This window comes from Takifugu rubripes, chromosome 17 (assembly GCF_901000725.2).
Source record: "Takifugu rubripes chromosome 17, fTakRub1.2, whole genome shotgun sequence".
In the NCBI taxonomy this organism is placed as follows: domain Eukaryota; kingdom Metazoa; phylum Chordata; class Actinopteri; order Tetraodontiformes; family Tetraodontidae; genus Takifugu; species Takifugu rubripes.
The window spans coordinates 1,311,823-1,324,312 of NC_042301.1; the positions used below are offsets into that span (position 1 = coordinate 1,311,823).

Below are 12,490 nucleotides of genomic sequence, written 5' to 3' on the forward strand. Positions count from 1 at the left end.
TAGATGAGGGGGTGTGCTGTAAAGTTCTTGATGGATTAGTCCTTCTATCTTCAGGCCTCCCTCATGACTCCATCCCAGAGGCTGGAGCACACACACACACACACACACACACACACACACACACCCACACACACACACACACACCCATTCACATCTCATCATAAAAAGACAACACTACTAAAACAGTGATGCCACCGTGGAAGAAGGCAGCTAAAGTGAAACCTTGGCTATACGTTTGTAAACATAGGGTGAAAGTCATGTGACATGGCGTAATTGGAACTTCCTCCGCACAAAAATGCATCAAATCAGGATCATTCCCCAGCTTTTTTGAGGTTCATGTTCACACAAAATGTCTCATTTAAGCCACGAAAATGCTCGTAATGCGACGTAACGCTGACGTTGGCCGAGTGTGTGTCAGTGTAAGACTTTTGGTTTGGACTTTGTTCTTTCCACATGTAGTTAAAGTGTGTCTAGGCAGTGTAAAACACACACACACTGGAGCAGCGTGTGTGTTCAGAGGCAACAGCAGTCGACTACTGCCTGACCTAGTTACACACAAGCAGCATTAGAAAGAGACTGAAGGCAGGAGGGAAGTGGAACGACTGTTTCCCCCCAAACATCCTGCTGCTGCGCTCTTAGCTGATTTACAAAGACGAAGTGACAGCTTCGTTAATCAGCTGATGCCTCAGCTCGCTGCCCAAACATTTGCTTTATCTTCCCGCGTGTCCCACAGTCGGAGACGGGAAGAGGAGACGGTGTGTCGTGACTCCGGTTAGTGGGATGTGCTCTCATGTGGCCATCGATCTGCACGGCTGAGGGCATCTGGAGCTCGCTCGCCCTCTCTCTCTCTCTCTGTCTCACCACACGCACACGCACACCAGCTAAATGGGTTCATTCCCCTCAGCGAACACACACACACACTCAGCATGGTTTCTGGACAGCAAAGCCACTTAAATGTAGCACACACTCGTTCACACTCATGCGTGCGTGTGCAGCCACTCCGATTGTGGTCGTGTTGCCAAATAGCCATCAGGGCCCCTCGACTCATCTGTTACCATAGCAGCCCTGCTCCCTCTCCTCCCTGCCAGCTCGGAGGCAACAGTGTGTGTGTGTGTGTGTGTGTGTGTGTGTGTGTGTGTGTGTGTGAGGGGCTCTGACAGCAGCAGAAACCAACGGGGTTACAGTGCAGCCAATCGTGCACTTGCCCCGTGTTGCACATCGCCCACCGTCCAATCACCACCCCACACACACACGCGGACACACACTCATGCTAGCATCCAAACACACTCCCACTGGCGCTCCACCTGCCCTCGCCATCGTTCTCCTCCTCTTCCAGACGCTCACTCTTTCTTTAGCTGTCTCTCTTCCTCCCTCACTCTTCTGATGTTGCCCCCCCCCCCCCAGGGTTTGGTGTTGTCCTTGTTGAGTTTAACGGGCCTCTGGTGTTTCTTTTGTGCTGTGTCCAGCCAGGACAGGTGTTGGACACATTGATCAACGCACACACAGCTGTCACACTCCTCCTGGTCACCATCTGGCCATGAAACCAGCACCCCAACACACTCTTTTGTGTCTCTTCCTGGACTCCCACAACCCACTCGTGCTGTCATCGTCGTTTTTTAGAACAGTGCTGGTGTGTGTTGGTTCAGCACCATTAAAACCCAACATCTTCTTGATTCCTGGTGGCTGTCAGCGACGTCTGCTCACAACTGCACCTGCAGCCCGTCTGTGTTTTCCATTCTGATGCTGCCTCCAGGTTGGGTGGGGGTAGCAGGTCACCGGTTACCCGGCAACATTGCGAGCCTCAGAAGATTCCGCCCGTAATCCTCCAGCTCTGTTTTGTTTTTCCTCCTTCCTCTCGTTCCCTCGCTCGGTCCCCGGCGTGTTTTGTGCCTCCGCCGCAGACTGAACCCATGCTGTTGAGCCGGAGCGGGAGGGGGGAGAAGGGGGAGATTGGGTGGGAGGGGGAGAAAGAGGGAGAGTGATAAAGCAAGAAAAAAGAGAGGGGTGGATCTGTTGATTTACTAAAGACTCAAACATGACCAGTCTCCCCTCCCACACACCCACTCACTTCCTCCCTCTCCTCATCTTTCTCTCCCGCCTCCCCCCCCCCCCCCTCTGTCTCCCCTCCACCCAGTCCTGGCGTGATGGTACCGCTCCAGAAACAGGAAGGAGCCGCAGCTCTATAAATAGAGAGGAGCTGCTCGGCCATGGAACCACACACATGCAAACACACACAGTTTCCCCCCCACTCTCTTTCCCCTCCATTTTATATCTGCTGAGCTCTCTCTGCTTTTCCTCTTCTCTTCTTTGTCTTTGCACACAAACACACACACACACACACACACACACACACACACACACACACACACATACACAGTCATTCAGGTGACCCAGTATACAAACATGGCAGGTATGTACATTCTCAAATACACACACTTGGATGTGTAACATACACTAGCTCTTAGCCCCTGCGTGTGTGTGTGTCTCTCTCTCTCTCTCTCTCTCTCTCACACACGCACACACACACACACACACACACAGGCCCCTCATAATGACAGCTTTCCTTGTGGACAGTCCAACCTAAACGATCACCTGAACCATAATGACCCCTCCTTTCCAACCTGGGATTTAAAGCTAAACCCTGACCAACGTGTGACTCCTCGCGATGGTCGCAGCCCATAACTCCGGCAGGACGTTGCGTTCGCACACGCAAAAGCGCACGAGGTTCACACGCATCTTTGGATTTCGGTTTCAGTTTTGTCCTCCGCTCTTCTGTAACATGCATTAAATGAATTAATAAACGGACTTAATTACTCTTTTTAATGGGCTGATTGTGGGGTCTCCTCCTCGGAGACACAAAGATTTGTCAAATACACTTTTTAAGGAAGAACTTATTGCCCAAACCAACATTTCAATAAATGTTGTGCCCGTGTGTGTGTGCATATGTGTGTGTGCGAGGGGCGGGGGCGTGTTTGCGGTTGTTTAGACCCCCATGGAGAGGAGACAGACTGGCAGGCGCTTTTTCCACACACACAGACTCGTACACCCTTCTCTGGGACGGGGGCCAAATGCTTCCTTTGTTTTTACCTTCCTCTTGTCACTTGGAGGTTTCTGTCCTTCACTCCCACAGACTCTTTTTGTGCTGTGTTCCTTTATTGCCCAACGCTCAGGAATGTGCTCAGGAAACTCAAACTCTGTCCTTTTGGGTTTTGGGAACCGCGTGACTTCTGGTTATTGAAATAACCGTATGGATCTTTTACCTCCTCTAAGCTAGGCTGCTGCCAAACGGACCCATGTTCCTGACTTCCTGGTTTCCTTCCTTGTCACCTACTGAACCCTCGGCCCTTCCGGCAACGACCAGACGTGGGAAACTTTGGGACCACTGCTGCTCTCAACCTCCGTGTTTCACCTCCGTTACATCCCAAAGCCTCATTCCCAGTCTTATTGAACTCATTGGATTCCTCCCAGTTACCCAGAGCAGGAGGAGACGTGTCGCTGAACAGGCGCCTTGTTTTTCCTGAACATGACAATAATAAGCAGGTTTATTACCGTCTCCATCTGTGATCAACACGTCCAGCGTCAGAACCCATCCGGGCCAACACCGGGCTCACTGAAGCAGCTCTGCTCACATCTAAATGCTAAAGCTAAATTTAGATCATCTCGTCTGTTTAGCTGAACTCAGTAGCTCAACGGTGGACAGGCGACACCAGTTAACTGGACCCCAGCAGGACCGGACGTCTGGTTGTTACTGCTGGCTGTCTGTGCTGTCTGTGCTGTCTGTGCTGTCTGTGAAGCTGCTGGTTAGATTGGAAGCTGCAGACAGAACAATAGTTAATGGGTTACATTACCCATCGCCCCAGCAAGGGCGCGCCTTTACTAATTAAAGTCCTGTTTGATTCCATTGACTCTTTTCACATTCTGGTGAGCCAGGCCAAGAAAAGGCACGTGCACGTGAAGTGGCACGGCCTTTACCGGCCCGACGCAGCTGGAGCTAAATACAATTCTGACAGCTGCGGGTTCTGCGTGTTTGTATGTGCAGCCTAAACGAACCCAGATGACGGGAGAGACGCTGCACGAGGCAGATTAATCACGCAGGGAAAAATAACCTAGAATAACAGAGAATAAAAAGCTTTCGTATTTAGCTAACATGTGGATTAAAGCCCTTTTCCTGGTGGGTTGGTGGGTAAGAACCCAGAAGGAGCTCATATTGATGGAGGCTGGCGTGGAAGAACAGCTTTGTTGTACGTCTAAATACACGTCAGTGGGTGCCGTTTACTTCCTGGATAAATAAATGTGAACGTCTGCGTCCGCCCGGTCCAGCGTGCAGGCGCTCTCATGATATTGAGACTTTAGATTGGACGTGATGCTCAGCCTGTGAAGAGAGGGAGTAAGTGAGCATGAGAAGGAGGAGGAAGGAGGAGGATGCAGCACACAAAGCACCAGAGCAGCAGGTTGCTATAACAACAGCACCTTAGTGGTTGGTCTCTCCCTCCCTCCCCGTCTCTGATCACCCTCTCATCACTGTCATTTGGCGTGCTATGCTTTTCCATCATGCCACCCATCTCCTCCCCCACCTCGCTCCTCTCTTTCTTTATCCCCGTGTCCTGTCAGCTCCTCCGCTCACAGGAAGAAGACCTGCGTGTGAAATAATTCCCTTTCCCTCCACGCGTTTGCGTTCCCACTTTTGTCTCTGGGATGTCTTTGTCGTTGTGTGTCGCTGGAGCCGAGGTAGGAGCGGAGCGGTCGGTGGGAGTGTGTGTCACACACACAATCGCACAGTGGCAGGGGGTCATCCTTGCTCTTTTCCACCCTCATCCTTTCCTTTTTCCCGCTCCGCTCCCACTAAGAGCTCCGGTTGACTTTAGCGATTGTCTCCATGTGTCCCTACGACGGCGTGTTTGTCACGTGTCACGCGCGCCGCATATGTTGTAATTACATGGCTAAGTGATCAAAGAGAAACAAATGATTAATTAGCCACAGTTAAAGCAATGCAATATGTCACTGTTGCAGTCTCCACCAAGGTTCTGAGTTAAAAAAAAATTAAAGTTTACTCTGCTTTCTTAAATTTGGCGCGCGTGTGTGTGTGTGTGTGCACGTAGGAGGGCGCTATAGTTCACACCACCTGGATAATTACGGGGCGTTTCATAGGTGGGCTTTGAAAGGCGAGTCTGTCATTATCGGCGTGAATCAGTGGTATTTAAGGAAAACCTGGAGCACACGCGTGCACGCACACACTCAACACACACTCAACACACACTCAACAGACACTCAACACACACTCGCCACGTGCAGGAGACCTGAATCATTCAGAACCATTGATTACCGGACCTGACGCACAAACAGGTGATGAAGCCGAGTCTGGACGGTGCAGAATCATGCTGGTCCTGGCTGCGCATTAGAGCTGGAAACAGTTCCTATATCACACTGTCACGTTAGGGAGGCTGCAGCCGTGGTGGAGAACCGGTCTGACAGGTCCGCCATGTCCGCCATGTGGACCCACTCCCCTGTAGAACAGAAGTGGGTGGTGCATGTGCGCGTGCGTGTGCGCGTGCATGTGCTGAAGTGGGTCCACCTCAGGGTCAGAATACAATCTGAATATATTTCGTGTGCTGCTGTTGTGTGTGAATAATGAGCGTTCACACACTCCCGTGTGGTCCAGTCCCCCGTCCTGAACGGGGCTCTTTGAGGTTCAGCTTAATCAAGAAACCTCCTTTAATTGTTACATCCCATCATTTCATTTTCTTAGATATCCCCAAGTGTTGGAATTCAACTTTGCTCGTTCCGGCTTTGCTTTCATTTTTTAATAATAAAGCAGAATAAAGTGAGAATTACTGATTAAATAATGAATCTGACGCGTCCACAGGCACGTGTGAATCATACACACGTGCATTTATAAATGAATATGTTCTGAAGCAACAGCTAATAAAACAGGTTATGTCATTCTCCTTCTAAAATAATAAATATATATGTGTGTATTAAGCAGGCATTTCCTACATTTCAACTTGAATTTGGGTCAGAAGGAGCCATTAATAAAGGAGTTCTCTGCCCCCCGTCTCTCATTTTTAGAGCATCTTCTTCTTAATGACGACTTGATTAGATGAAACGAACGAGCGTGAAGGCTGATATGCACGGAAAAATCCAAATTTCCAACATCATCTAGGTTTTTGTCCTGACGATTCTGTAAAATAATCATGTCTGGGTCAGGAATGCCTTCACTCGTTGGCTGTTCTCTCCCCGTTCGGTGGCGAGGAGCAAACATCTTCAGATTCTGAGCCTCCTTCATGCATCCAGGGAGAATAAAGTCCACATATCTAAAGCACCTTTAAGAGCCTGCTGCATCTCCTCCCACAGCACCCTCCGTCCTCAGCCCAGCCAGAGGAGCTCCAATATTTGTCAGCTGCACATGTGAACGTGCACGCTGTGCAGATATCCTCATGGGACTCTGGAGTGCACGTGTGAATGGTTCGTCGTACCCACTCATTTGTTGGTGGTGGTGATGGAAAGAGTGCTGCAGATGGGAAAGCTCTTATTCTCAACTTGGTTCGCTCTTCCTTGGACTTCTGTGTGTGTGTGCGTGTGTGTGTGTGTGTGTGTGGTTATATCAGCCACATTGGATCTGAAACATGTTTGATGTTTCAGAGGTATTTAATTGCTCTTGGAGAGCAATGAAGCCATTGAGCAGCGTGTTCCATCTCCTCTGGTTTTAATCCCTTTATTCTGTCTGTTGCAGCTTCAAGAGACGGTCAAGAGAAAGCTGGACAGCGCGCGGTCCGCCCCTGAACGGCGAGCAGCACGGCGTCTGTGACGGCGGCGGCTACTCACCCACCAAACGTGTACGAAAGGACGGCCCCGTGGGTCTGGACTCATTAACGGGGCTCACAAACAACAACAATAACAACAACGGGCCGCCCATTCCCCGCTTCATCACCAAATAGACATCAAGCCAATCCTTGGCGGGCCCAACACCTCCGCTGGAAACACTACGACCAGTAATGGGAACCATGTGGGCCAGGCAGCGGACGACCTGGGGAAGAACGGCGGCAGCCACCTCTCCGACATGAAGCTGAACGGCTCGCTGGACCTGGAGGAGCAGCTTCAGCCTCCTCAAGGACCTGAAGCAGGAGCCGCTGGACGATGGGGGCGGGATGGAGTCGTCTGACCCCCAGTCTCTGTCCAATCAGAACAAACTGTTCTCCGACATCAACCTCAACGACCAGGAGTGGCAGGAGCTGATCGACGAGCTTGGCCAACACCGTGCCCGAGGACGACATGCACGACCTTTTCAACGAGGACTTTGAAGGACAGAAGGAGGGAGAGTTTGGGAAGGTCGGCAAACAACCCCACGCCGGGCCCCCCAGGAAGACTGTGGTGAACCCGACGGCGCCGCTTGGATGCTGCCTCCCCCCTTCAAGCCCCCACAGGGTGGCCCCCAGGTCCCGATGGGCTCCCCACAGGTCAGTGGTCCAAGTTTGTGGGATTCTCTTGAATCGTTTTCACCAGATACGTTGACAAAGTCACATTTTTGCTTTATTCAGTCGTTCAGATGTTGCATCGTGTCGAATTGGGTCATTGATTTGCTGCTTTTCTCAGGTCCGGCCGCCGTCCTCGGGCCCTCAGTTCGCCACCACTGCTAATGGAACGCCACCGCAGCAACCGTTGCAACAGTCCCCCGCCGTTGCCATGGCATCTGGCTCCCCGCTGCACAACTGTGTGGCTCGCTCCCCCCAGACGCCTACCCAGGCTCAGACACAAGCGGTCTCCAGACCCGGGAGCGGCTACATGTTAAACCAAGGCCCGGGGGTCAGTCAGGCTGGCACGGGACCGGGGACAACCGGGGTTGCACCTGGAGTCACCCCTGGGAGCCAGCCCGTCGGGCCGGTGACCCCCGAACTGTCTCCTGCGGAGCAACTAAAGGCGATGGCTCAGCAACGCGCTAAACTGCTGCAGCAGAAGCAGCAGCAGCGCAGCAGCAGCAGCAGCAGCTAACTGGTCTCCTGCAGGAGCCCCCACCAGCCCCTATAACTCTGTCCCCTTTAATCAAGACAAACCCAACAGCCCCATGATGTACCCACCGCAAGCCTTTAACACGCCGCAGGGTCCCCTCGTGGCCCCCAACAACGGTCCCAAAGCCCCCATGAACAACTACCTCCCTCACAACCATCTGGGCATGATGGGCCAGCAGCCGCCCGCCGGCATCAACCCCAACGCCATGACCAAGCAGCAGCAGCAGACGGCAGCCATGCTGTCCTACAGCAACACCAAACCTCTCAGCCACTTCAGCGGCAGCGGGGTGGACCACATCGGCCAGAGGATGACTCCGCCCATGGCGGGGAACAGCCAAGTAAAGAACCCCATGATGCCTCCCTATATGGGAGGGGGCGGGGGCCAGGGGGCGGGGCCAGGGCAGACCCAGGGGCCCATCCCGGGACAGACGGCGCACCTGAGTGATGAGCAGAAGAGGATGTTGCTGATGAAGCAGAAGGTGTTGAACCAGAACATGCCCTACAGCGCCATGCAACCTCATGGACAGGTACGGTACTGCACGTTTGGTCAGGTTGGTGCCGCTTCTAATATTCGGGGTTGCTTGAAATGCTTGTGTTGGAGTGGACCGAGGCAGAATATGGTAAATAGATCGGTGTTATTAAACCTTCCAGTGGTGCAACAGTGTGAACTGGAATGGTGCTAGTTGCCCCAGCAACAAGCCTTGGCTGGGAAAAGACAAAGGAAAAATGGCCTGTCGAGAGCATATCGATGCCTCTGTAACAACAGCAGCAACAATCGTCTTCCCCTGCTCCTCGTTCACCAACACACACGAGCACGTGCACACACACACACACACACACACACACACACACACACCCCTGCTGAACAACAATGCTAAACGGCTCCTTAGCTCATATCCCCAATCTGTCACAGCTGACTGATGGCTGAGATTGGTCGGCTAAGCCAAGCTAGCTGCTGTCATTACTGGAAGCCCACCTCAGGCGGTTTGTTTCCCGAGCTCAGTGAGCAGCGCCGCCACTTTGAACGCTCCGGTGGTTCCGCCCGGTCTCAGGCATCCATAATAACCACCGCAGAGATGACATAGAAAACAGGCAGCTGGACTGTATGTTGCTAGTCAAACAGGGCAGGAGAGCAGCTCTGGTCTGCTCTTTGTTAGTGTCGGCGTGCAGCTGGAGAAGCTCAGGATGTGGTGGCTGTCACTCCATCACCTCCTCCTTCCACCCCACCCTGCTCCTGTCTGATGATTCCTGTCCTGCTCCTCCTCCTCTCTCTTTCTCCTCTGCAGAGACACTCAGCACCAATAAAGGAGCAGATTTATTAATATGGGGCCTTTGTGGCTGCTGCCTGCAGGGTTGTGTTGGTGTGCCGACACACACACACACACACACACACACACACACACACACGCATGTCTGCGTGTTTCATACATTTGCAGGGGAGGAGTGTTGGAGTGGAGGAGAGATTTATTTGAGTGAGCAGTGGAGAATTGAAGATGGGGACGCACAGAGAGAAAAAATAACTTTAAGGAGAAAGGCAAGTGCAGAAAGGGGGAGATTTATGGCAGAGGGAGGTTGGAGCATATTAAAGTCAAGGGCCTGGAAAGTGAGAAATAAGTGAGTACTGCAGAATGAAGTGTCTGAAATGCAAAATACCCTCTGTTTTACATGCGTCAGGTCTAATTGCAGGGCTACAAAAGCAATATTTCAGTGAATTAAACAGACCTGAAGTAAAGTAAACAAAGACAAACAAATATAAAGCATCTGCGCATTGCTTAGGACCATAATCGCTACTGTAGCATAATTCCAGGCCGTCCTTGCTTTTGTTCGTGGAATTGTGAGATGCAGGAATATTAATTGGACGAGGACAGAGTGCACGTCGTTACCCACGCCGGCTGCTGTTTAAGTGGAGAGCACGCGCCGCCGTTGACAGAACAAACAGGTTTTCCTTCATGTTGTAAACAAAACCCCAGCGTTGAGACGGCTTTGTGCTGCTCGTGACAGTGGTAGAACAGGACTTCGTGGAGCATTAACCACATTTGGGTGGAGTCCAAGGACCGCGTCCCAAGGTAGCATGGGGCGTAGCATCAGTGGTGTCTCCCAAAGTCACGCAGACCAAAACACTCCGACTACAGCTGGACGATTACCCCCGATGTGGCCATTGTCCAGCTGGGTCATAAGGTCAAGGGTGGGTAGGTGTGTGTGTTCTACACATCAGTACAAAACTACTCGTTCTACTAGTCAAGTGAAGGCATTTTTAGGAAGTGAGGCCCTTTTGGCTGGTCCTCACAACTTCAAAGGTCTCTGAGGGTCTGAGAATTTGCTTTAGGTCGGGGGCGGGGGGGGGGGGGGTGATGGTTGGGATGTTAGGGTGTGGGGGGGGCTAATGTATTATGCTCATCACGCATGTGCATGCGTGCATGTGTGTCTGTTTTGTCTCACAGGTGGTGCTTAGACGCCACTGAATCTGCGCTCGTGCTGTTTGTTTGTGTGAGTGTGTGTGTGTGTGTGTGTGTGTGTGTTGTGTGTGTGTGTGTGTAGGCTAATCCTGTTAGCAGCTGTTCGGGGAAACTTCAGCCTTGGTCCTCAAAAGCTCGTTAGTCAAGCTTTAATTGTTGCTCCCTTGCTTAGCATCACACATGACGCTAATTTATGCTTGTTGTCGCGGTTACCGTCGTCCCGGTCTTGGATGTCTCTGTGGAAGCAGCAAGTGGGCGAGGAAACGCGCACGAGTGAGTCTGCGGACGACCCCTTTGTGATTTGTCTTCATGTGACAGATGATGCGGCTTCCTCTTTCTCTCTCTCTTTCGCCCTGTCTTTTCTCCCTTTCTCCCTCCCTCTCTCTCTCTCTCCCTCTCTCTCTCCCCTCTCTCTCTCTCTCTCTCTCTCTCCTCTTTGTGTGTTTTTGTGTGTTTGTGCCTGACAGACCAGGAGACAGTTGCAGCGTGTAGCAGGAGTGTGATGCTAGCAGGATGGGGGTGTTGTGTTGCCGGGACTGCGTGAGTGATGATTGGAGGGAGCTGCAATGGCGGGCGCCGGCCTCTAGGCGGCGGGGGCCTCAGGTTTCCGATGAATTGAAGCGTGCGTGTGAAAGTGAGCTCCCCGTCGAAGATCACGGTGTCACGCTCGTCACGACTCCAGCCCTCTCACAGGTCCTTGGCCCTCTCCTCTCTTCTGTCGTCTCACTCTCATCGTCATCATTTCATCCCTTTCTTCATCTTCATCAGAGGCCTGACCTCCACAAGGTCTCAGAGGCCTTAACACACACACACACACACACACACCAACGGAACACACCAACTCCATCCAGGTTGCCGTGGCACCATCTGTCCTGACGTTGTGTAGCAGCGTTAGCGTCGTTGCTTCTCCCCTACAATTAATTCACGGACATTCAGCCTTTATTCATTAATTCATTTTAATTTCCACAAAATGACAAAACACACACGTGTGGTTCTGCTGATGAGCGAGGACATCACAGCCTCATACCAAGTCGTTTCTCCCTCTTCCATCTATCCCCATGAGTGGTAGTTATTACCTCCCAGCCCCTCCCGTCTCCCTCCCTCATGTACACACATTTTATCTCCAGTTCACCCCTCCCTCCCCTCCCTCCCCCCCTCCCCCCTCTCTGGCACACGTGTCGGGGCTTGAGCTGAGCTGTGCTCTGATCCTGTTGAGCCTCTGAAGATGGTGGTGGGAGATGAGGTGGGGGGGAGGCAGATTGAGAGCGAGCGATTGGGCGGAGAGCTGGCGGGGGCAGGGTGGCGCTTTTAAACGCACGGCTGAGGGAAGCCACAGTTCTGCCCCGTTTACCCGGGCTCGTTCCACCCAGGTAACTGAATAAAGAGCCGTTAATAACGGCATCTTCGGGGGTGCGACCGCTGCTGCAGGACTCCAGTCGCACCCGCCCGCCCGCCCGCCGCCTCCTTCACCTCCATCACGTCCTCCCTCCACCCCTCCCTCCACCCCTCCCTCCTCCATTGGTGCTCAGAAGGGGCAGTTAGTGCCGGGCCGCACTTCGCCATCATGATCAATAACGCGTGTGTGTGTGTGTGCCCGTCACAACTCGGCTGTGCTGTCCAAGCGACACACGCGCGTGTGTGTGTCTGTGTGTGTGTGTGTGTGTGTGTGTGTGTGTGTGTCCGGTGGATGGAGACGCCAGGGGAGGGCGTCCAGCGTCTTTAAGGCCGTGGACGCACACATTGATCTGCTCGCAGCACATATCGATCTTTCATTTCTATTATGAGGCGCTCCGACTTTCGCCCCCGCTCTCCCTTTAACCCTCCGCTGCCTCCGGTCCAGGTGGCGACGCCGAGGAAGACGTTCGCTCCGGAGACGGCGTGCGTGGGGGGGGGGCGCTGGCAGCACGTGGAGAAGGAAAGTGGCGTTTATGTTTGAGAGGCCGCAGCACTCGGTGAACGCACGGCCACCGTTAACGGGCAAACGCCGGCCAATTAACCCGTCCAGGCACAGCGGGAGAGTCCAGAGCTGCT

At 52.7% G+C, this 12,490-nt stretch overlaps 2 protein-coding genes across 2 annotated transcripts in view; both read left to right on the forward strand.

The window, feature by feature from the left end:
* LOC105418907 (mastermind-like protein 3) overlaps positions 1-12,490 on the forward strand; it is a 65,087-nt gene that overhangs the window by 16,508 nt on the left and 36,089 nt on the right. The gene's annotated exons all lie outside the window — the stretch shown is intronic.
* On the forward strand, positions 7,845-9,901 carry LOC115253188 (mastermind-like protein 3). The gene has a single exon (XM_029850331.1). It carries the CDS (start codon positions 8,060-8,062, stop codon positions 8,684-8,686), a length of 627 nt encoding a protein of 208 aa, XP_029706191.1. The 5' UTR covers positions 7,845-8,059; the 3' UTR covers positions 8,687-9,901.

Excerpts from the sequence above, each read along its gene's own strand:
- LOC115253188 (XM_029850331.1), top strand. The coding sequence starts at position 8,060 with ATGATGTACCCACCGCAAGCCTTTAACACGCCGCAGGGTCCCCTCGTG.